The sequence below is a fragment of the Trachemys scripta genome, chromosome 23 (genome assembly GCF_013100865.1).
Source record: "Trachemys scripta elegans isolate TJP31775 chromosome 23, CAS_Tse_1.0, whole genome shotgun sequence".
Classification (NCBI taxonomy): Eukaryota; Metazoa; Chordata; order Testudines; family Emydidae; genus Trachemys; species Trachemys scripta.
The window spans coordinates 12,666,036-12,691,919 of NC_048320.1; the positions used below are offsets into that span (position 1 = coordinate 12,666,036).

At 43.3% G+C, this 25,884-nt stretch overlaps 1 protein-coding gene across 2 annotated transcripts; it reads right to left on the minus strand.

The window, feature by feature from the left end:
- Positions 1-1,603: 1,603 nt before the first annotated feature.
- MED1 (mediator complex subunit 1) lies at positions 1,604-24,296 on the minus strand. 2 transcript variants are annotated; one of them, XM_034755758.1, is made up of 18 exons: positions 24,079-24,296; positions 20,837-20,943; positions 19,770-19,848; positions 19,171-19,225; positions 18,913-19,045; positions 18,098-18,126; positions 17,573-17,644; positions 15,778-15,852; positions 15,037-15,110; positions 14,518-14,607; positions 13,094-13,205; positions 12,494-12,618; positions 12,184-12,302; positions 10,399-10,600; positions 10,066-10,161; positions 9,823-9,928; positions 7,962-8,102; positions 1,604-4,388 (listed from the first exon to the last, which is right to left on the minus strand). In XM_034755758.1, the coding sequence occupies exons 1-18, from the start codon at positions 24,104-24,106 to the stop codon at positions 4,313-4,315; spliced, it is 1,719 nt and encodes a 572-aa protein (XP_034611649.1). In that variant the 5' UTR covers positions 24,107-24,296; the 3' UTR covers positions 1,604-4,312. The 2 variants fall into 2 exon arrangements, with proteins under 2 accessions (XP_034611649.1, XP_034611648.1); XM_034755757.1 differs by having other exon boundaries at positions 1,604-8,102.
- Positions 24,297-25,884: the final 1,588 nt, after the last annotated feature.

The following is a 25,884-nucleotide window of genomic DNA, read 5'->3' on the forward strand; positions in this document are numbered from 1 at the left end:
AGCTGTAGTATAGCTGGAATTAGGACCCAGATCCCCTGACTCCCAGGCTTGTGCTTCTGCTTAACACCATCTTTCTCCTCCTATCAGACCTCAGTTGGGCCAGATAGTACCCTCTGTATCCTCTTCAACTGTGCACATTTTAACCTGGGGTGGATTTTAGGCAGCAACAAATCACAGGCTTGAAATTGTACTAGGGTGTGGAGCCATCTAAGCTCCACAGTGGTTTACAGGAGACAACTCAATGGAAGACAGCTGAAGCCCATCAACAGCTAACAAGTTATAATAAGGGACTTTAAAGGACCAATATGAATACAGAACTACTGCTCTGTATCTGTTGTCTTATCCATAAGCACATGGCAAACATCTCAACTTGACAAGCCACTGAAACTTGGTGACCATTGCACTACATTGGAGTGTAACAGAACACATTAATCCAATAGATTAGCTTCCGGTGCGGAAGCATGTCTCCACAAAACATTTTGCTAGAACTAAGCTAGTTGCTAGGTAACACTAGTTCTCTCTTCACTAATGTCAAATTAGGCTAGGTCTACACTACCCGCCTGAATCAGTGGGTAGAAATCGATCTCTCGGGGATCGAATTATCGTGTCTCGTCGGGACGCGACAATCAATCCCCGAATCGACTCTCTTACTCCACCAGCAGAGGTGGGAGTAAGCGCCGTCGATGGGGAGCTGCGGAGGTCGATTTTGCCGCCGTCCTCACAGCGGGGTAAGTCGGCTCCGATAGGTCGAATTCAGCTACGCTATTCGCGTAGCTGAATTTGCGTATCTTAAATCAACACCCCCCCCCCCCCCCCCGTAGTGAAGACCTGCCCTCAGTTACAAGAATTCCTGGCTCTGTCCAGTGATTTTAGCAATTCTGAACAAGGACTGTGTATATGCATATACGGTGCCCAGTATATTGTGGGGACTAACAGAACTAAATGACACAGACCTTGTAAACTGAATATATTATTAGGTCACCAGTTCTCACTTAAGAGGGTTAGCCATGAAAGGCATAAATCATTAGGGAATACAAATTTTCCTCCCCATTTTATTTGTTCCTCTTTACCATTAAATCAGATTAAAGCTGTAATTCTAAAACAAAGCACTAAAAAAACTGACAGGTTGAGATTCAGTGCTCTGACCCCCAAGATACGCAGCACAGAAGGCACAGCCTGTGGACAAGTGGGGGCAAAGATGGTTGCACCCTTGGGATTCTAGCCTGCTGCAGCCCACAGGATAAATTAGGCTGCCATGGGGCTGTCTCACAGCTCAAAATCTACATTGGGCCATGCACTATGGACATGGTCTTAGCATGGACCCTGCACCAAGGCATACAAAGGTAGCGGCTTTATGGTGTACCTGTGCCAGAGAAATTCTCCCCCAGCCTCTTGAAGCACAAGTTCTGCCTCCTGTATGCCACCAGAGCAGTGGACAGAATGTGTCCCGTACTGTCAGAACCAATGTTTCACTGACAGGTGATAGCAATCTTTGATTTCTAAAATGATCTTTTGTAAGAGTGTTGACTTTAATTTCAAGGTATGTAAGACAGTTCTTGGGAAGCAGAATGCTTTTAAATAAAGACGAGACAATATTCTTACCAAAGAAATGTATTTGCATGTAAATAAACATGTTTTTTCTTTTTTTTTGCAGTATTTCCAAAAAAGTTGAAAGTACACTCTACATTGAAAAAGAATGAAAAATTAGCAGGAAGTATTTACACGGTTGCCCACAAAAAGCAGATTTGAAGACACTTATTTACATAATGACCATTTAGGAAAGAACCATTTTCTTTTAATCTCAACATCCATTTCTTAACCTGAGATTAAAAGATTTGCCTTTTTAAAAATTTTTAAGTTTGTTTACACTTTTATCTTTCCAATACTGAAAGATGTAAAATATCATAGAGAATAACAAAAATATTTTAAAAATAAAACATTTGTAAGAGATCAAACATTTACATGTAAAATGTTTGTGTAATATTGACAAGTGTACCTCATCTCTGATCAGTGCAACAGAAGCATCATGCAACTATCGCCTGACTTTTAATGGCTGTCTTTCTCCCTTACTTAGTGTAAAACAAATAAGTGTATAAAGGGGAAAGGGTTACAGTGCATTATAAGTGGATTGAAAAGCTATTTACTTGCTATGACTACAGTTCAGGATTAAGTTTCTCTTGCAGCACTCAAAGTCACAGATGCTTAAAGAGGATGCAACTTTGTTCCCTGTATTTCTTTAGGTGTTAGCGATGATGCCCACCTCTTGCAGGAGAAATTTAGAACCCTGAACTTGAGTCTTAGGTAAGTAGTGAAGGAAACACATTCAGCTGTTTCATTTAAAATATATTTATAATTTAAATCTTAATAATTTGCAAAGCTGAACAATTTTTTAAAAAGCCTTTCACTGCATCTTTTATATTGTTAAAACACCAGTCCATTTTATTAATTGAGGAAATTATTCCTTGAACACCCAAACCTTGCTTTGCTTTTGTAACAGTGCTGTTAGCTTCAGCTAAGCCTTTACACAATCCAAAGAAGTTTAAAGGGTTATTTTAAATAAAGCAACTTAAATGAGACGGACAGAACTAAAACAGATAACAACCTGTTGCCATCTAAACAAGTATTATTTCCAAGATGTAGCCACTCTAGCAGGGTCTCAAGATAAAGTCATCTGGTGGTGTATTTCTTACATCCTCTTCATAGACACCACACAGTCATACGATTCTGATGCTGCATCAAATAATGTCATTTGCTGCAGATTTAGACTTTAATTACTATTGTCTATCATCTCAGCACATGAAGCTGGGAGTATTGGTGAGAGGGAAGCCATGGAATGCAGACCACTAGGAGCAAGGGATGAAGGTTGGAAAATATAAGGGAGAGCTATTGTGTGAGAGAGAGAAATTCACACCTGCTTTCTATGTGACAATAGCAATTTCAGTCTACAGCCCCAAATAGAGCTGAAGACAGGAAGAATGGAAAGTCTACAGCTAGCTGCCTAGAAGCCAACCCACTGAAAAGATACAAGCATTCCAGTTTTTTAGGAGCTTTACATGAGCCAGAAAAGAGAAGCTGTGTGGCCTGAAAATGATCAGGGGGCTGGACTGTATGCAAGACAGGAAATGTCCACAGTTTAAAGGAAACCTAAACCTTGATGTCTTTTCAAACTGCAAACCCAAAATAAAGCATATTCTCAAGCCCACAGGTGAAATCCTGGCCCCTCTGAAGTCAGTGCGAAACTCAGTGGGGCAAGGATTTCACTCAATGCATTTCCCTGTAGGACCGAAAAGGAGATGGGTTCACGGTGCTCTTTAGATACACTGTGTTCCCTTGTCTGAAGGCTCTTCCATGTCTCCTCCTCTATCAAAACAATCCTAACTGCTTTCATTTACAAAATAGACTTCTCACTCCTATCCTCTCAAGGACGGAGACTAGCAGGTCTTGCCTGCATCTGCCTTTAAAGTCCTGGTGAAAGAAGGAAATCCACCGTTCGGGGAAATTATTGCTTCTATTGCAGCCAATCAGGTTTTACAAAGCCAAGACATTTCAGCATGTTTTTCATCAACACAAGTACTAACACCGGCACAGGAATGATTCACACCTACTGGTAAGCTAACAACCTCTCAAGTGGGGGGGGGCATAGGGAATGCTTGTGTGGGTTACCAGCAGTGCTGCTGTGGGAAAACGTGCTGCACACACACAAAAATTAAAAATGCCCTAGGCACTTTTGCATCAGAAAGATTAAAAACATAAGGCCTGATTCCACAAAACATTTGCGCACACGAGTAGCAATAGCTGCATTGACTTCAAATGGGATTTTTTTTACAATGAATAAAGTTAAGCATATTCTTAAGTATTTGCAGGATTGGGCCCTAAATGTATCTCTATAAAGGTTGTGAATTTTCATATATACACAGCACTGGGATTCTGGGGAATTTCGTTTCCTTTAAACCTAGCAAACAGCGCTCAGATCAGGGCAAAGCATGCTGTGATTTTACCAACTTCACCAAAGCTACAGTGGCTGCACATTTCCCAGGCTTTCCTAACCCACAGCTAACCAAGCTCCCACTCTCCCAGAGTCCTTCAGACCCTGCATCGCACAATTAAAATATAAAGACGGCATGAAAAACAAACAGCATGAGGCATTCAAATAGGGACATAAATAAATAGCTAAAACGCAAGGTCAATCAAACATCGACATAAATATCCTTCATCACTTTGACCTGGAATAAAACGCTGATGTCCATCAAAACACAGTGCCTGATTTTGCAGAGCTGCTGATGTCAATGGAAGATGAAGGTCCTCAGCACCTCTAAGAATCAGACACTAAATGATGAAGAAACTCCATAAAAGAAACCTGCAAAGCATTTCTCTTTTCTCCAGACACCCTTCAAAAAAAGAGAAAACCACAAGCCCCAAACATTAAAATATGCCCTAAAGTTATTAGCTCAAAACTTACTAAAAACTTATCATGAAAAGGAGAGGGAGGGGGGAAAAATCTAATTCTTCAACAATAACTTATGTTTCTGCACCAATTTAGGGTCTGTTCCTCCAAACACTTACCCACATGCTTAACTCTACGCCCATTGACTTTATAGGACTATTAATACATGTAAAATTCAGCATGTGTGTAAATGGGCTGCAAACTTGGGGCCACAGTCAGAAGACTGGTTTGCCATTCCCAGTCAGAAAGATCGGCACTCGCAGGTATTCTGGGCAGGTTTTTGAGATCCTCAGGAATACTGTTTTCCTTTTAAACCACGTCCCTCAAGGTAAGTGTGGTATTCTGAAATGAACGATTCTTTGCTTGCTATCTCTAGAACCCACTGGGAGGTTCTCGAGATCTTTTAAAATTATTTTAAAAAAATTAATTGCCAATCAGAGCAACATCCATGAGGTCATCGTCTTCCTCCCCAATCAAAAAATCAGGGCTTGGCCGGGATGGCCTGTCAGCTGATAGGATAGCACTGCTTGTCATGGACAGAGTCTGGTCAGAAGAAATAGGTGATTTAGACCAACTTTCTGGTTTAATGCTATGAGACTTCTTCTTGTCTCTGTCTTTGTCACGATCCCTATCTCTGTCACGGTCTTTGTCTTTCACTTTCTTCTTCTCTTTTTTGTGCTTCTTATGTTTTTCTGAACTATATTCCGGTAGTGGCCTAATGCCATCATCAGAGCTGGGACTGTTCTGATAGGATTTCTCTGCTATAGAGGAGCCAGACTCGCTCTCACTGTCTATGTTTTGAGGAGTGTATGCTGGTGACTTACTGTGGCTGGGTGAGCAGCGTTCATGCTTTGGAGTAGACCCACTGATCAGAGGGGATCCATAGCTTTTGGAAGAAGCCATCTGAGGCCTTAAACTATCCCCACCTCCTTCCCCAGGTTTCTGCAAGGTTACTTTGGCTTTTATACTAGGGGAACCACCATCGTGTTTGCTGATGATAATCTTGGCCACTCCAGTACTACCAATGTTTTTGGAATCCGAAGTCTTCTTGGAAGAGTCAACAGATCCTCCAGAAACAGAGACTTTAGATTTGTCTTTGTCGCTTTTCTCCCGCTTCCCCTGAAATTCGCCTCCAGACATGTTGTGTTTGGAGGACAAAGAATGGCTTGAGGAATTGGAACTTGGCCCCATCTGTCCATCCATTGGGTCTTCACCTCCAGGCCCACTAGTAACAACCCCATGTTTAAGTTTGTCTATGACTGCAATCAAGGATGGCTTCTTGTTTCTGCTTGGAGATTTGCCCTTGGAGCTTCCATGCTGGTTCTGAGATGAAGACATGGAAGAACCACCAGATGAAAAGGAAGATGAAGATGCTGCAGAAGAGTTTGATGAAGGAGGTGGTTTCTGCGACATGGACCCAGAGGATCCCATTCCTGAAGAGGACTTCATATTTGACCCTGATCCAGTCCCAGACATATGTGAGCCCCCAGAACCCGAACTGATAGGCGATTTTGCTTTTGATGACGGGGGAGTACCTGGAACAGGTTTCATTGGAGAGGCAAGCTTGTCAGAACCCCCTGATGGTCTAGAATGTGAAGGAGAAATGTTTGGTTTACTCATGGAAGGGTTCATAAGTGATGAAGGCTTCCCTTGAGGCTTCATCTTGGTACCTCCGGAACTGCTGCTGAGGCCATGTTTGGTGATAGGGGAGGACCCAGGCTTTCCCACAGACTGAGCGGAGCTTTTTGACTGCCCTGAACCTGATCCACCTTGGTTCAGGTAGAGGCTGCTGCTCATCTTTGAGCCAGAAGACCCTTCTGATTTGCTGCTTTTTACTTTGCCTGAGGCAGAAGAGGAGGAGGAAGAGGAGGAGGAATGGCTGTGATGGCTTTTGCTGCTTGAGGAGACAGAGCCACTGCTTGTATACTGGCCGTGTGAAGGTTTGCCAACAGTCACTGTCCCTTTGGGGATCTGAATTGTGATTTTTGGAATAGGAGGAGTGGCTACACCAGGAGGAGTCTGAGATCTGCCTGAACTTCCAGGAGATTTTGACCCACCAGAGCTTGCTGGTGGGGTGAAAGGTCTGTTGGATGAACTATGAGAGGGAGATTTCCCTTCTATGTCCGCTTTCTTCCGCTTTGGAAGCTTTTCTTTACTTTTACCATCACTGGACGGGGTCCGGCTGCGTTTTCCTGGTTTACCATCTAGCCCAGGACCCGATAAACTACTCCCAGAGCCATTGCCTTCTTTTACCCGTTTCTGAGACTTTTCCTTTCCCAAATCCCCTGTACTTAGTAAAGGGCTCTGGCTTCCACTATGATGCTCCATAATGTCAGAGGACCCCAGGGTTTTGCTCGCAGCTGCAATAATACTAAAGTCAACCAGGTCTGCCTGATTGCTCCCTTTAAATTTATTTTCTCCCCCATCACCCCCCAACACTTGCACTCCCAAACTACTTAGCGCCTGGGATGCAAAGCCCTTGAAATCGTCAGCATCTCCACTCTGACTGCTCTCATCGAAGTACTCCTCCCCAAAGCCACTTTGACTCTGACTGTTCAGTAAGTCAGGATTGAAATCGACTCCGTCTGGGAAAAAATGGTTTGAAGAGTCACTGTTTGGGCTCACAGTAGCATCTGCTATAAGGTCGGCTGGATCAGTGTACGGGTTCTCACTATTTGTCTGAAAGACATCGGGGTCAAATAGGGCACTTTGTGAATGTCCTGAACTAGAAGAGTCTCTTACAGGCGTTCCGATGGGTGGACAGTCCTCATTAGTGCTGGGGAGCTTGGCAGCTTCCTCTGCTATATCAGAAAGGATATCAGTAACATCAGCTCCAATGCTGTCTGAACTGGAAAGTCGAACCATCCTCTGAATACTGGGCTGAGAGTGAGGTATAGGCTGGGGGTACGTAGTAGGCGGAGTGCTGCACTGACTGGGCGCTGGAGTAATATGAGGGGTATCCAGAGTGTCAGCGGTCATGTTGACATCAAAAATCGGGTTCTGGGAATCAACGTCCATCGAAAACAGCTCTCTCTGAAAATCATCCTCAGTTTGATGCTTGGGCTTGTCTGCTGGTGTGCGAGATTTTTTTTTCTTTTGCTTGTTCCCCCCAGGGCCCATTTCCATTCTGGGGGAGCCAGAAGAAGAGTTCTGCCTTTCAAGAGGGCTGCTCCCATACAGAGTGGAGAAGTCCTGAGGAGGATTGTCTTTAAGGAGGTTCATGAGCATCGGGTGGTTCTTGGTGTTGCTTGCTGGTGAGGATACTGGTGGTGGCGTGTGATGGGGAGGGGTTGGACTTGAGCCTATGGTAGACCCCACATTCCCTGTGATCTGCAACAAACTAGTGAGAATAGGGTTCTGAGACACTTTGCTGAAGTCCTCCCCATGGCCCACCGAGTCATGCCTCTCTTTCATGCTCATGCTCATGTTAAACAGGGTAGTGATGGGCCCCCCCGGAAAAGTGTTTGTTGGTGTAGTAGTACCACTCATTGGGTTGTTGCCTGTGGTCATGCCGTACCCTGGGCTGCTGGCGGGGGGAAGGTTTTTCTTCACCATGTCTTCTACTGTCTCTGCAATAAGGGACAGGGCTGGTGTATCTGCCTGAATGGTTTCTGCCTTTCTACGAATGGCTCTCATCGTCACAGGAATGGACATACATCTGCAAGACAGAAAGTGTGAAGGATTTAGTATGCAATTTGCTCATTTCTAGAAACTGTCAACTAAAGAGTTCTAAAAACATTACAGGATTCACAGACGCTCTGAGAGTTAGGAATTATCCCCCTTTTGCAGGACGGTAAACTAATGCAAATCGCAAGAGACTTGCCCCAGGTCACATGGCAAGACAGCAACTGAGCCAGGAATTGCCAGAATTTAGCATCTTTTGTTCCCTGCTGTATCTATTCATAGCTACTCTGTCATACTCCTCTAGCCACTGAACAACGGTGCCTCTCTACATTGCCTTCATTAATATTATCTGCTACATTTTTAATGACAATCAAACTTTAATAATTAGTAACTAAGTAATACTTAAGAGAAGGATGATCCTGTCGCTAAAGAGACTGGGTGTTAGGAGGGATAGGTTCTGTTCCCAGCTCTGCCACAGGCTCCATGTGTGACCTTGGGCACGTCAACTTAATCTGTGCCTCAGTTTCCCCATCGATAAATAGGAATGATCAGACTGACCTGTAAGGTAGGTAATTCATCAATATTGATAAGGACGTCTGTAGGGTCTCTGCATGTGCAGAGCATTATTAACACCTAGTCGTTTTCTAAAGGCTTCCAATGTTCCCTGGGGCTGAGCCATTTTGATAAAGAGCCTGTGTAAATGTAAAGCCTGGGGGCGGGGCTATCAAATGTTGGAACCGTGAGTGAGTCACCCTCTAATTCAAAGAGAGGCAGAGACTTTGAAGGCAACTGCGAGCTCATCACGAAGCATGAAAACACATACAACTAAGACAGGCACCCAGAAAACAGATATTTAATAAGGTCGGCAGTTGCTGCTCCGCAGTTAAAGTTGGAACTGAGATTCCAATACAACCCTGGTTTTGCCTCCCTTTCTCCTGACCATCATTTGCCTGAAATCCACAGACAAAGGATGAATGGTTTCAAATCTAGTAGATTTTGTCCAAGGCTGGCATAGAAAACTCTCAACAAAAGTTGAAGTGCATTAGAAATGGAGTTCTGGAATGATGTCACCCAGAGGTGTTCACCAGAATTCAGAAAAAGTCTTTTAATGATATTTTGTCTCTTTTGTAGCTAAGAAATAGAAAGGATAATGGAAGCAGTATGTACCAGTAGACAGGGCATTAGACAGAGGCTCAGGTGACTTGGCTTATAGTCCCGTCTCTGCCACTTGCCTGCTCGGTGACCTTGGGCATATGACTTTAAACTTCTGTGCCTCAGTTTCCCCATCTGTATAATGGGAATAATGCTACTTAAATCATTTGTAAAGTGCTTTGAGATCTATGGATGAAAATTGCTACAAAAGCTCTAGGCATTATTATTTATTTGTATTATTGTAGCGCTATTACTATTATACATAGATTTGAGGAGGCTAGAAATCTATGTTGCATGCTTATAACAATGATTGTTAAGCAAGAGTTACTGATTAATTCAGTTTCAACACTACAAATATTCAGCTATTCAAGCACTCCCTTTGGCTAAACGAACTGTAGTGCTTTATAAATAACTATGGCGGATAGTCTGAACGAGATAGCAGGTGATCTACAAGGGGATCTTTCTGCAGAAAAATGACCTGTAGAACCACTGTCACCTAGATATTTGTGAAGTGCCCACCAGTATCTGGATGCTAGTTCTGGGGATTTATAAAAGATGCTCTGAGTAGCATCTAATAGCAACACAGAGAAGGCCTGGTTTACCTTTGAACAACTTTGGCAATGAAGTCATCTGTACAGATGAGAGCATCAGAGAGCCCTTTATATAGTTTACAGTTCACATGTGTGGAGTCCTGCACATCCATGACCACTGAAAGACAGAGAGAAGGTGTTTGGGAGACATTAAACTTCCAACTGTAGTGGCAAAACAAACAAACAAAAAAACCCAACCCTATTTTCACCTGAAATCCATTTATAGACACATGCTTTTCACTGACCCCTACTCACCACACACCAGGGAGTCATTCACAGGATGCTGAAAGGATACACTGAAACAGGAATCGGAGAGGGGGCAAACTTCAAATTGCAAGATCCCAGGAGAATCTGAAAGACACAGGAGCTGGTAAATGCAGCATCTTCACAGCACAAGAGACGAAGACAGACATGAGCTCAAATATAGCCATCCAAAAGAAAGAAAAATAAAATGGTGAAGCAAAGCAGCCCGGGCTTCTAATTTCCTATTCCCCAAACCCGCCGTCTGATTTTAACCCACTACAGAGAACAATCCAGGATCATCTCTAGTCCCAGAATTTTATTTATGTTGGTCAATGTGTCACCCACCTTCTTTTAAAACAGTTCGCTTGACACAACTGCCAATCAGTGTGTTGTAGGCCACTTGATGCCTGATCAAGTTGAGGATGAGAGGAACCCGGCCAGGGTGCTGGAAGGTGATTTTACTAATGAGAGTTCCTTGCAGGCTTCTTCCATCTGGAAGAGGAGCATCCTTGTTCAGGAAATAGCAGTGCTGCTGTCCTGGAAGAGCCTAGGAAACAATCTGTGCTTTACTCCAATGGTACTGGATACAAGGAAGTAAAGACATCTACCAAAGCAAGTGCAGCGCCAACATCTGTGTCATGCTAAGTGACCTTTGTAGTTGGAATTGACACATTGGAGAGACACTTTCTAAGAATCAAACCCTTTTATAAACTGATTTACAACCTGAACAAAATACCAGTCTAGAAATACCACTGCCAAGAATGATAATATTACCTTGAACCTCTATACCGCCCCATCAGAGGTTCTCAAAGCACTTTTATACACAGTAAACTTCGCTGTCCTTTTGTGAGGTGATTAAGTATTGATCCATTTTACAGTTGGGGAAACGGAGGCACAGAAGGTGAAATCTTGGCCTCACTGAATTCAATGCGAGTTTTATATGGACTTCGGCGAGTCCAGGATTTCACACAAACTGTTTAAGTGACTTACCCAAAGGTCACACAATGTAGTCAGCGGAACAGCCACACACAGAACCCAAGAATGTTAACTCCCAGATCTCTGCCCTAACCACCCCGGTGACATTCCACCTCTCATGATGCTTGGGTTTTATAATTACACAGTCAAAGTCAATTCCCACTCATTATACATGCAAATGCAAAAACATCTATAAACCCCAAAAAAGCCCATTCAAATTACATTAAGAATCTAAGCTACCTATAGAAGCCGATAATTCCATGATAATGTGAGCATTCAGTCGCTTGCTGTGTACAGATATTGGTATGTTCAATGGAAACTGCATCTTTCAACACAGTAGCCAACCCAGAAAGTACCTTCCTCTTCCCTCCACACATCAGCTACAAGTTTTCCACCTCATGGCAGTCACTCAGAGAAGCAGTGGTTTAACAGTACAAATGATTTCAATAACTTCCCGTAAATCCAGTCTCTGCCATACCATAATTTTGGCTACCATTATAGTTCTCATCTGTGCAACTAACCCAATCAAAATAACGAGTCTGTCCGTAGGAGGACCAGCTCATTAGCACAGGCAAACGTTTAAAAAAAAAAGAGGTCATTTATCAAATGTTGTTAGACCAAATTGCTGATCTTCTCTGGTCATCTTACATTCTCCACTCCCAAGACTTTTGTTTTGATCTGTGATTCTCAGTTAAATAGGAACATTAAACAAGACAACCCATGCACACAAACTCATTGGTTGCACATGCATCGGTTTATTTACCAACAGTCTGACAAAATAGTACATAGCAGTTTTGGGTTACCTTTTGTAATGGAGGAAGATCAGTTGCAAAAAGAAACTCTTGCAGTCCAGAGGATGACCAATTCAAAGTTAAGACAGGACAATTAACCTACTGTGATTGTGTCTTTTCCAGCATTCTGGCTTGGATAACTTAGGTTGTGTCTACACACAAAAGCGATACCTCTTTAAGTATAACTGCATCCAGTCTAGGGGCTGCACTGGAATAACTATTGGTAAAAACATGCCCCTAATTGACAGTTATACTGGTACAAGAGAATTTAATACTTTCCAGTCCAGGGTTTCTAACTCTTTTCAAAAGTCCTCAACCTGCCTCCTCTGTGTGCTTAGTTCCCCAGTTCTAGTGACATACTTACTGCATAGAAGCGCATGTTGTGGTTTAAAGGTACAGAATCGGTCTCCTTGGATAACTCAAACTGCGTGATCAGCTCATACAGGGGGACAAACGTTGGCGGGGTGTCAAACAATGGGATTCCTGAGGAAACACAGCAGAGCACAATGACCACACCATGGAGCTAAAAGGAGCTGTGCAATAATATGGACCTATTCAATCCTCAAAAGTACATATAAAAGAGTATAAGAACTTGGGTTAAACTCACTTAGTGTGCTTAAAACAATCAACTAGTAAAAGCTAGTGAATACTTGTCTGATAGAGTTACAACCCACCTGTGCAGCTCTGCAGTTTCTGAATGAAAGCCCGGGATACTGGAATAGGTCGTGGGAACTTCAAGAAGAAGCAAGCTGGCAAGTCAACACTGTTGGCACTGGTGACTGATGAGAAGGATGGAGTCCTAAAGCATTGAAGTTACTTGTTTTTTTTTATTACATGAATATTTATATTTATGTAGGTACATTATGTTCTCCCCCCGCCCACAAATAGTGCCTGAGCACCATACAAACATTAATGAATGTATCCTCACAATACACATGTAAGGTAGAAAAGTATTATGGTGTATGCACAGAAACAATTTTTAAAGTGTGTCTATATTTTAAGATACACATTTTATCCTCTGCCCAAACTTATGTCTGTATCTTGTCTGTTACTTCTGAAAAATTACGACACTTGATTAACACCTGAAAAATAGGCTTCACTCGTGTCTCAAGTGCAGGGTATTTTACAGATCGGGGCCACGTCAAATCCTATGACTGATGATATGACATTTTGTTATTGACGTGGCTTGGAAAGAGGACTCAAAACAGGGACACACCGGTAGCAACTGAATGAGGCCACTGTCAGAGGCCCCAGCAGAAGTGCCCTTTCCTTACCCTTTGTTGTCAACAGGATGAGATCCCATAATTAATGGTGCAATTGGGAGTTTGTACATAGCCAAGGTTCCTTCGATTGTTATCGATGCGTTCATGCCCAAAGATCGAGGGACTGGAAGAGCAGGCAAGAGAAAGGAGACCGTATCAAAAACCACTGGAAAAACCATTAATGTGCTTTAGGAGTTAAAAATATTGCTCACGTGTAGATGCATTATTTGTCTATGTAGCATCTCTTTCAAAGTTTGATATCGTCTAGTTTGAATGTGCAGCCCTTTATTTATGCTATTTGAAATTCTATTTCTCTTTTCTGGGGTGGGCCTATTATCTGTCAGCAATAGATTTCAAGTGAATTTACAATCTTGCAGTACATTTCTATGTGCAAAATTATTTATGATTTTGGATGCGTTCAGTCCCAGTGTCTTATTTTTCCAAGTTGTCTCGCTCTTTCTAGATACGGAGCTTGGTGTTATTGTATAAAATGCTAACAAAAAGGAAACCTTTATGTTCAGATGTGAAAGTTTATTATTATAGTCCTACAAAAAGCCACACCCATAATCATGGCTGAAACCAGGGGAATTTTTTTGTAATTAATCAATACAAAATAAACCTAGAGTTAGCCATCCTGGATTAAATTCACCTCACTGCATATTTTGAGGGCTTAAGTAGGATTTAAGTGATGCACTGGCTTTGTGCAGGCCTGCACAGAAGTGGATTTCACCTCCAGAGGGCAACTGTATCCAGAAAATGGGAGAAGTGTCCTAGGGTTTGCATGTGTGTCTCAAACCTACGTCAGTCACTCTGCCCTTGCTTCTTCTCACATTGGAGAGCAATGGTTGCAGACAGCCAAATGGTCATGACTCCCTGATCCTGGCTGTCCAGCCCCAGTGGAAGCTGGAGTAGCAGGGGACCTAATTTAACTTCTGCCACTGGCGTAAGGTCCTGAAAGGACCACTGACTTTATGTTAGCGGATGACCAAGCGCACTGGAGCTCTGCTTTACTATGCTCCTCTCACCCTTGGAACACATCTGACATGACCTGTCCTTTCTTTTATGGCAGGGGCAAGGGGGCTGGCTGGCGTAGAAAACAGAAGAGCCACCTCTGCCAGCTTTCTGCTGGGGGAGACTTCCCCTATGCAATGGGAATTCTCCATCAGCCAGCTCCAGACATGAAGGCCATTTTGTGCTGCTTATGAAGGAGAACCCAGCCATCAATCTTCGGAATTCTACACTTTCCTCAAAAATCTAAACTCTACCACCAGTAAGTCAGTCACTCACGCTATAAGGAAGCTGCCTTCTTCTACAATATTCTTGCCTCTAACTCATAGAAACGTTTAAACAAACCGGGAACAAGTTTTAGACAGACTGAAAATCTTACGTGCCTAAAGTACAACCAGTGGCCAGAAGCAGCCTTTTAGGTGACGTACCATTGTTCTCATGCAAAATAATGGGGGCTCCAGTGCCTTCTTCAAATAAATCATAGGGCGAAACGTAATACTTGAGATTCATCAGGTGACCTGTGGGAAACAGGCTTGTTAATGAGGGCCTTGATGGATGAGTTACACCGATCCTTCATAAAAGTCACTAGCAACCAGACCACACTCACTTTGCCATACTGCACAGCACATGAAGTGCAAAGCTGTTCAAACAGTCACTCTTTTTAACAGAGGCCAAGATGTCTGACAGAGAGAAACTGTGCATTGTAAATCCAGTATAGGGAGTGATTTTGTAAAAGTAAAACTACCCTACTGGATCGTGAGGTTCTTAGAAATATGTAGATGACCACCACTCTTACATTGGCAACTCTTATCTACTATTACCATCTGCTAATGTGAAGCTCAGCTATCATTCATAAAAGTTTTAGTCACCTGAATAAAATCAGACAACTAAGAAGGGTCTGTTCAATCCCCCATTCTCCCTTTTGGTTACACAAAAGACCCAGATACCTCCACTTCTTGGGGTGAGATACCCAACACTGCCATGAAGAATCTTGTCGAGGAGACTTGCGTTGGTGGCTTGCCTACAACAGAGAGAATCGTAGATTTATAATGTGCTGGAGCATAGTTCAAATCCCAAACGTCTAAGCACTGGTGGCTCCTTTGAGATCTTACAATACACAGTTCACAGTCAGATAAAAGTAAGTATCCTAAGCTTCCACTGTAATTGGAAAATGTCTCAAAGTATTGGCGAAAGGAGTCATCCGTTTCCCCACTAGCTAAGTGGCTTTTAGTCCATTCAATCTACAACAGTAAAAGCTAACGTAAGTGGTTCCCAACCTGTTTTGCTGGAACAACCCGCGATAGATTGGCAGGTGGCTGATCAACCCCATCCCAGTATCTCCTCCTGCTATATGCTAGAAAAGTTGCTGTATCTATTTTTTTTCCCCAGTCAGTCCCTCGTTTATGCTGTCTCTGCTCTTTTTCAAACTCTACTCTCTCTTTTTCATCCTCAGCCTGTTTTTCCCTCACTTTCTATTTCAATTGCTCATTCTGCAGTTAAACACAGACTTTAGAAAAGCCTTAAAAATGATTAACAGTTTCTATAACGCTTTGAATCAACCTCCAGTTGCATAGGTTGTTTTAATGTCAGCATCGGTTTTAAAAAAAAAGTCAGGAAGTATGGGCCTCATCATGGCACCAATTCATGCCCAGGTATTGAGAAACTCAAAGGTGTATAAATGTTCTTACCAGTACATCACTGCCATCTTTGAGAGATCCAGCTCCAAAGACTGAAGAGCCAAGTACATTTTAGTTTTAAGTTTGCTTGAAAAAAAAGCAGCATGGAAAAAAAAAAAAAAAGAATTCAAGAAACTGTACAGAACCTGACGTTAACTCAGAACTTCAGATTAAATTCTTTACTAATAGTATGACCCTAATCATGGTATTAAATCACTAAAGACAGTCATTTTTTCCTATTCTGGTTTCAATGTAAACTGATAAAAGACGTATACACAGTGAATGATACAATGTCTCACATCTTAGATTGTATATTATATTTTGTTTTCTTTTCTCAATTTGTATAGAGCAAATCATGTACATATGTATTCCTAATTTGGTATCTGTGTACTTCAGGATTATAATAAAAGATAAAATTAAGGGCTTTATATGTACATCTATGTTTTTTAAATCAAAAATGCACAGAACCACAGAGGAGAAAATGAAAAGAATACGATTTTTTATGCTTCATAGTATTTTACTATTAAATTAATTTCAATCTCTGTCTAGAAATCAATCCTGGCTGCCTAGATGGCAGCAGGTTTCTAAGATCATGCAATCAAGTGTGTGTGCGTGTGCAGCTGACACAGTACTCGCTAAAGACTCAACACTGCACGGTACTAAGTATCTTCCGGGAGATGTTCAGCAGTTTCTACTTTCATTGAAGTCAATGGGAGATGTGGGGTGCTTAGCAGTTTTGAAATCAGGCCACTTGTACATGGATTTAGGAGTCTATATTTAGGCTCCTCCCCCCCCCCCCTTTTTTTTTTTAATCTTGCCCACTATGAATAGATTTTTTTTTAATGTCAGTGAAAATGGGTATTGGATTGAAATATTCCCCTGCATTGTTGAGAGTCCCTAAAATAACACCACTGTGTTAGTTAGCAGTGAAATCAGAGAGAAACAAAATGAACCTGAAACTGACCAGTTCATTATCTCACCTGATATGAAGTGAAATGTAAACGCACTGCATAAATATAGAAGTGACATTTTAAAATTTCTTTTAGTATTTTAGTATAAACTTAGGCCCTGATCCTGCAAACACGTATGCACCTGAATAACCCAATGTAAGCCCTTTGGGGTAGGGACAGTCTTTTTGTTCTGTGCTTTTACAACTACAAGCACGATGGGATCCTGGTCCACAACTGGGACTCCTAGGCACGATGTTAAGTCAAATAAATATATGGAGGATCAGGGCATTGGTAAGGAAATTTGTTAATATAGTTTATCTTGACAGTGACCTTTAAATGCAGTGCTTTTTTATGTATAAAGACAGATGGTTATCAAGATAAAAAAATAGTTTTTCAAGCCTCTTAGTGTAAGAAAATTGACAAATGGATTCCCAAACAAATGATGTAACTTGTTAGAAATTTGTAACTTGGGCTCCAATATTATAAACACTTATACACAGTCTTAACTTTAAGAGGGATAGCTCAGTGGTTTGAGCCTTGGCCTGCTAAACCCAGGGTTGAGAGTTCAATCCTTGAGGGGGCCACTTAGGGATCTGGGGCAAAATCAGTACTTGATCCTGCTAGTGAAGGCAGGGGTCTGGACTCGATGACCTTTCGGGGTCCCTTCCAGTTCTAGGAGATAGGATATCTCCATATATATTATTATTATTGTTATTATTTTACTTATTAGCACACAAGCAGGCCGACGGAAGCCAACAGGACTAGTCACCTGTGTAAAATTAACATGGGTTAAGTGCTTGCAGAATTGGGGCCTAGAAAAGGGGGGCGGGGATACACTACATGCTATATACACTTACTTGTCTCCAGGAAGTTTATAAAGGTTCACAAGCCCCTTTAGATGCTTAGAGAATTCATCAAAGTTTTTCTCTCTAGGAGGGGGGAAAAAATGGTCATTGTTAAGCCATTTGGATAAATTGTTTTATTTTTAAGAATTATTATCTTTATAATAAAATTCTTACGTCACTCAGGAATTTACTTTTACAAGATGAAAACTGTGAAAATGTGTTTCTTTCATCACTGTCTGTAATATTGGCAGCAATTTACTTTTAGCTTTTTGGTTTTTAAATTTCTCTGCAAAATACCCTGGTCAAGAGACAATTGTGTGGCCTCGTACAGAGGCTTCAAAGGTACCATGCATGATGAAAAGAGTGAGGAAGTCCTGGCCAAACGAAGCCAGAAAACCTCTTGTGAAAGTGCAGAGACTTTGTGAAGAAGGAACAGTTACCAACTGCTGTACAATTCCAACCATAAAATAGTACTGTTGATCATTGCATCCTGAAAAAGCGTCTTTTCCCTGATATTGAACAACTGTTTTTGCTCACCTCAGCTGTTGCACCAGTTCTGGACAGCTCTGAAATGGAAAGAACATACACTACATTCATTTCAAATTAATCTGTGACTTTTGAACATTTCTATGACTATAAAATACAGGGACAGAATGAGGTTTCTGACCATTATGTTCTGGTGAGAAACAGTTTTACACTGACTGCTCTACACCAGTATGGTTCAGATGCCCTGTTTGTCAATCACTTGCAGCACAAATTAAATTAATATTATCTCCTGTTAAACAACTATACCAGTTTTCAAACTTGGGGGCTTTAAGTTGAACACCTAAATCTATATGTAGGCATCTACTAAAAGTGCCATGGTTTTCAGAGGTGCAATTAAATCAATGGGAATTGCAGATGCCACCACCTCTGAAAAATCAGGCCACTTTTTTAAGATGCCTAACTTTAGGCCTCCAAGTTGAAACACTTTGACCCAAGTTTCCATCTACAGAACTGTAAGTTTTATCAATAATAAAGAAATATACTGAAGGAAACAGATAAAAAGCTACAGATAACTGTAATTCTGCTTTGTCGGTTGATTATACTCTGACTCAAAGTCAAATATGGACCGTTATCTAAGTGGTTCTTGTTCACATGCACAGAACTGAACTAATCACCAAATTTAGGAGTGAGAAGGAATCTCCCCATGGAGGTTTTCACCTTCCACTTGAGCCACGAGTAGAGATTTTCTTTGAGAACTAGATGGACATATTTTACACAATTGATTCCCTGTGTTTGTGCAGAGGGGAGGCAAACCAACACTGCTTGCCTTTGGTGTTACCCATCTCCTCTTTCTAGGTTATACGTACCACAGGATTTTCTCCATGGTGCGCCACCTTCACATCACACAGCAGCCCTGTAGGATCTAACTGGACTTCCACATAGAACATGTCTGAAGTGATGTAACATTCAGTGCCATTTGCACTAAGGTGAGATCCAAGGCTTACATACAAAACAAAACAAAAATTGCTATGAGATGCACACAAAAAACAATCAAACCAGCAGTGAGATTATGATGATTCTGTACAGATACACAGGAAATGCCTCTGCCACAAAAGAAGACTTACCCATTTTGTCTAGCTATAGACTCCAAGCGATCTGTCATGGCAGGCAGAGACGATACTAAACAGGAAAGACACAAGGCAAGTTTAGACTGAATGACTCTTAATTTCCCCATAGGAGTGTATTCATGTGGCACTAAGTGCAGTCTCAACTACCCTTCCTCACACACACACACGCGCCAACATTATTCACTTGTACGGTTTCACATCTGGCTGCATGCACACACGAATTACTGACATGCAAAATATAGCAGGAGCAATTTTTAAAAAGAAAAATAAAGACTGCCCACCATCGCAGTCACAACTGCAAAGAAATGAACTGATATTCTTCCACGTTCCCATACAAAACCACTTTTGGGTTGAGGCTAGGCAAATGGTTTAGCTGGCAACCTAAACTAGGACGTTCTACTGTGGCATAAGTGGTAAATATGTGCGTGTGAGAGTGTGCGCGCACATATGTAAATGCACTTACCAGAAACACAAAATGAAACATTTGCTATTTCTGTTTATTTTTACAATTTAATATTTCAATCATGTTTCATTCTGAACACTATGGAAAGCGTAAGTACATTTTTTGTTGTTACATTTCCGAGGAGTTTACCAACCTTTTAATGCTTTCTGCAAAGTCTCCAAACAGCTCACCAGATGTTGATGGCCCCCAGAGTTCATCGCAACCCGTTTTTCCTGAGTGAAAAGGGAGAAAACAACCACCATTTGTATGCAGTGTTCATCAAGACTGAGTCCATAACTGTTATTCAGGGCCAAATGTTGTTTATTCAGACAATTTAAAGTTAATTAAATCCTATCCCAGAATTACTCTTCCATTTAGCTTCTTAAAATGAGAACAGGAGCAAGATAACTTAAAGATATCCACTGCGCGCACACACTTTTTTTTTCGTAAGCAGCTGATTGAATTGGAAGAATTGACTTTAATAGCTTTTTATATATGCATAATCCTAAACAAACCGAGAATAATAAAGGAAGAAATGGGGCGAAATAGCCAGGCATGCAAATTTCACACACCACAGAACAATATTTGCCGAAAACTTTGGGTTATCTTTCTCTTCCCCATTGCTGCCATTCCAACAAACGCACCAGCCGGGCAGTGGTGCTAAAACTGAAAGCAGCATGCCTAACACTAGGAACGCTTCTACAATAACTTGGTGCAGCTCTTCACAAATTAACTGTACTTCTACCAGAAAAGGAGTATGAATGAGATCGTGCTGCACAACTGCACTAACAGCTAGTTGCCAAAGGGGACTGGTACCTTAGTGCTGAATAAAGACTGCAGTCCAGTGGTTAAGGGCAGCAGGATCATGGGTTCTATTCCGGACTCTGCCAATGTTCCATTATGTGCCCTTGGGTAAGCTACTTCATCTCTTTGTGCCTGTTTCCCCTTAGTCTGTCTTGTCTATTTAAATTATAAACTTTTCCAGGCAGGAACTATTTCTCCCTGTTTGGGTTAGCACAATGGGAACCCTGATCTTGGCTATGCCCTCTAGGTGCAACTGGTAAAACCCTTCTTCTATGAGCGGCTGTAAGGATTAAGATTTTGCAAAACACCTTGAGACAGCTGGCTGAGGAGTGCTAAAGAACTATTACTACTAATCCAGACACATAACTACACCATTCTCCCAGGAAACAATCTCATCCAGCCTCCTCCAATTCTCACCATGACTTGACGGACAAGCTTCACCGTTTCAGTCCAAGGTCTGTTTTGGTTAAACTTTGCATGAAGTCGTTCCAAGAGAGAACTCATCTTATTCAGCTTCTCCGTTTCTACAGGACAAATGATATGGGACAACTCAGTCAGGGGGCCTGCCGCTGTTTAATCTCAGTGCTGACAACAACATTCAAACTTTTACAAATAAAAACTCCTGCAAGTTCTAAATAAAAGACGTGTTCTTTGCCTTTAACAGCAACATAAAACAATTCTGAGAAATTTTACTTATTGCCACTTTACTCTTCTCTCTCACACACACAGTTAAATAATGCAAAGACTGTACCAAAGGTCATCATACCCAGGGGACAATAAGACTTCAAAGACCTCTTGGGGCAATCAGTAGGACTACATATGTGAGTAAGATGAGAGAGTGGGATTTGGTCCATCTAGTTTAGTCTTGGTATTGCATTATAATTGACTGCATACCCTTTGCAGCACAAGAGGATGGTTTAAAGACCTGCTGAAAGCTCAAGGAAAACAGAAGATAAGAAGCATAGCAGATCTTTAAAGAGGGGAGGTTCTACTTTCAATCTCCTGTCTCTTATTGCACGGTATACACTTATAGTTCCTTTCCAACTCTTTTGTTCTACTAACCTCATTGTATGGCAAAGATCCTCCCCAGAGACCACCTTCTTTCCCAACCTCCCAACTACCCACTACAATCAACTATTTATATTCAGTGAATCACCAGGGAGGAACCCACAGACCACAGTGAGATCCACTGTAGTCACATTCATGTATGAAATTCTTTTCTTTTTTAAAAACACCTTCACAGCACTGAATGGAAGTCAACATAACATCCTATAAAGGCTCCAACTGGAGCCCATTTACAGGGAAGGACCTGAGGCAGCGACAGTTGGAATGCGATACAGGGAGGGACTCATGCCCCTGCCCAACTGCCAGCGTCTCAGAGGGCTCAAAATTCTATGATTTAGAGGTATTCTGACCTGCCTAGTGGGATGGAGTCAATACCTAAGGTTGGTATCCTGTGGGCACGGTATCATTAGGTTGCAGAGATGTCCTAGAACTGGGATTGTAGTTTGCACACTGCAAGGGAGTGACAGTTCGGGATTTCACAGTAAATGGGGTTTCAAGGGACACCATCACTTGAAATCTAGTCATTTTAAAAAAATGAGTATCATGTCTCAGTCGCCTCCCTAGCCCCGCGACCCTAACTCATATTCCACCCTGGTACGAAGGGGAGGGCATGGAGGGGCACTGCACAGGATTGCAGTGGCACTCAGGTTTGACCCAGCCACACCTCAATTGTGACAGGAGCCGCTGCCATGGGGTGAGTGCAGGGCAGGCTCACTTACCAACTCCCCCACCCTCCCCTCTGCACCAGGCCAGAAGAAATGAATGTTTGCCTGTTTTTGCACCCGTGGTTTCATTATTTCTGTGGGTGCAACTGAACCCATGCTAAAGCCACACCGGCTTTCATTAATAAAGAAACCGGTTCCTCTATAGACTCTTTGAAATGTACAGCAATCACAGTTTATTTTGGCAACCTCACCTGAGTTGCCAGATCCAAGGAAAACACAGGATTATAACACTTTGATGAAGTAAGTTACTGCTCATGTAAACACACATATCTAGGGACTTTTCAAAATTCAGGTTGGTGATGGAACAGATCAGAGGTTCCTAAACTGTGGAGAACACCTCCTGGGCAGGGGAAGCACAACAATGCTATTAGGGGAATGTAAGGACCTGACTATGCTGTGCTGAAGAGTCCAAGCCAAGAGGGGCCCAATCCAGTAAGGGAAGCGGATAGGGGGCTGTTTGGACAGTCTCAGCTGTTAGGAGCAGATTCCCTGATCATCTCACTCCCCCACTGCCACCTGGCCGTTACCATGTTCTGCTGGGGAAGCCAGAAGGGACTCTGCAAGCAGGAAGCTGCAGGCTGTCCCCCTTACTTTTGATACCCCTGCAGCACAGAGCCTCTTCCTTCCCCCAGCCCTTCAGTGAAGCCCCAGGGAACCAAGCCCCAGCTGCTTCCCCTGCTGGACAGAGCCTGAGTAGAGGAAGGAGACAGAGCTCAGTGCCCCAGGGCCACGCTAAAGGGCCAAAGTCAAGAGGGGGCCACTACTCATAGGGTGCAGCATTCTGCTGCTCTCCTGATCCAAGCAGGGCTCCATTTGCTTCCCTGCACAGAGAGGAGTGTGATCGGCAGGGAGCCCGGTCCCATCAGCCAAGACCACCCCAACCCCTGTACAGAGCAGAAACTGCCACATAGGACACACCCACTCTGCTCCCCATAGGAAGCAGGCATCCCTCGCCCAACGTGGGTACTGGACACCCACCCTGTGGGTACCAGGCATCCACACAAGGGAGTGTGTGCATAAGACATGAATCGCCAAAGGAGGGCTCAGCCAAAACAAAAGTTTGGGAACGTCCGCACTACATTGTATCATTCACTGACAATACAATAGCAACTGAAGGGGCATGTCTGATGAAGATAAAGGTGTCTGCAATCTGCTCTATTTTATGCTAGACCCATCCGCCAAAGATTACAAACTCCTCTCTAGAATGCTGTATCTGGATCAAAGGGCAAGCTATTTTGATCAACGTGAAGCTTTGCACAGTAGGACCTGTAACCTCTCATGGGCCATACTGGATCATGCTGGATCAACCTGGCTTCGGTGCCCGTCCGCTCTGTACACCAGGAGCCCCTGCAGCCCAAGATGAAACATCCCACGCTAGAGGTGTTGTCCTCAGGCTGCTCCCCTGAAGCTGCAGCAGCCCGTGCTAGGACCCCTTCATCTCCACGAACCATTCACATCCCAACAGGCCGCGAAGAACTCGTGTGGGCACGGGCTGCCTTGCTGGTACGGATGTGGGTGGCCGTGGGACCCCAGGTTTCGGTCCCCTCCCAGGCAGGGTAGCGGAACAGCAGGCTAGCAACGGGGGGCAACGTGTGTGTAGGGCGGAAATAACTCCCCGTTAGCTCAGCAAAGAGCAGGGATCCGCTGGACCGGACTGGGGGCTACCGGGGGTGGGGGCAGCACAATCTCAGAGGGAAGTTGGGGAGCAGATCTCCCAGGGCTTCCCTCACAGGGTCTGGGGCTCCCCCCCTCACGAGCCCCGCCCCTCCAAGGGCCACGCCCCCCCCACAGGGTCTGGGGCTCCCCCCCCCACGAGCCCCGCCCCTCCAAGGGCCACGCCCCCCCCGGGGGTCCCCACCCCAGACTCACCCTCGGCGCCCCCCTGTGCCGCCTTCATCCCGTGGGCCGGTGCGGGCCTGTGAGGGGGGGGAGGGAGAAGGGGAGGGCCCCGGGGCAGGCCGCAGGCGCCGGCCTGGCGTCGAGCAGGTACCCGCGGCCAGGCCCCTCCCGCTCGGGCCTCAGTCCGCGGCGGCCGCCGCCAGCCCAACGGCCATGGCTACGCTCCAAACCGCGCGACACTTCCGCCTTCCCGCAGCCGCCGAGACGTCTCGCGAGAGCAGAACGGCTCGACCCCCGGCGGGTGGTCATCTCGCGAGACTTGAAGCGGTCACGCTGGCCGAGCTCTTGGGAGTTCCCGGGCAAGAGGCACGTGGGTGCCCCTGCGATGCCCAGGAGAGTTGCAGGGTAGGCGGCTGCTTCTGCCAGAGGAGGGAAAAGCGGTGGGGATTTTGCGTGTGCGGGTGGAAAAGATTGCAACTGAAGCCCACATGTTACAAAAATATTTAATTGCAGGGGAAAAAAACTAAAAAGTTTTAAACTGCAAAGTTACATCCCCCCCCCTTTGCAAAATAGCTGGAGCAGCAAATCCTGGTTACTGCTGGGGGAAGGGTAGCACCCATCTCACAACCTACCACCCCAACAGCTAAGAGACCTAACGTAAGGAATGCACAAGCAGGGCAAGTTATATTAGACAAGGCAGGATTCTTTTCTTGAACAGAAATAATGTTGCTGTAACTTCAGTTTCAAAATTCAGTTTCAGATGTCACTTTACCATTACGAAAACAAATCAATATGAGGCATAAAATTTCTTGTCTAAAATGGGACAGTTAACAGGACTTATTTTATTCATTTATCAAGTAAGTTTAACAGCACCAGTGATGTGCAGGGGTTATGAAGGAAGCTGCAAAAGCAACCCCCACTGACCAAAGTCAGACCCCATAAAACTTACAATAATCCAACTTGAACCTAGTATTGGGTTATAAAATGGGGCAAGAAAAGACTTGAGGGATTAGTGGTTTGATTGAGTATGGTAATTATGTACATACCTATGTACCTAATTCACAGTATTGTTGTAGCCATGTAAGTCCCAAGATGGATGAGGTAATATCTTTTATTGGACCAACTTTTGCTGGTAAAAGAGACAATACTCCCCCCCCCCCCCCCCCAACACTTTTCAAGATCCATGGGTCCTATACATGCCTATCACATCATTCAATGTATTTCATCCAGTGCACTAAATGCTCCAATAACAACTATGTGGGTGAAATGAGAAATGCTCTCAAATGAGTTCACTCAGAAAAAGGATGAGAGAAGAACACTAGATCAGCTGTACGTAAATACTTTTCACAAAATGATCATTCCCTCTCTGACCTCTTAGTCCTCATCCTCAAAGGAAACCCGCACAACACCTCCAAAATGCAAGCCGGGGTAGTGGGTCACTTCACCTTGAATGGTTTCTTGCAACATGTGTTAACTCCTTATATCTATTTGTTCTACCTTGTATTTTACCATGACACTCTTGAGTATGTGCCCCAGACCTAAAGAAGAGTTGTGTACATTCAAAAACTCCTCTCTCATCAACAGAAGCTGGTCCAGTAAAAGAGATTACCTCACCTGCTATGTATGTAATGTGCAATTTATCTGATCCATAACTTCCAACTATAGGAACTGGTAGACAAAAGTTTAGGCCTGACATTAATGGTTACAGTTCTAAACACATCTAAAGTGAGCTTTTAAACATATTATAGGTTTTACACCTTTCTCCCCAAAGAAGGCTTTTAGGAGGCTATTTTAAGCACCTTTAAAATTAAAAAAAAAAATGCATGTAAAATAACA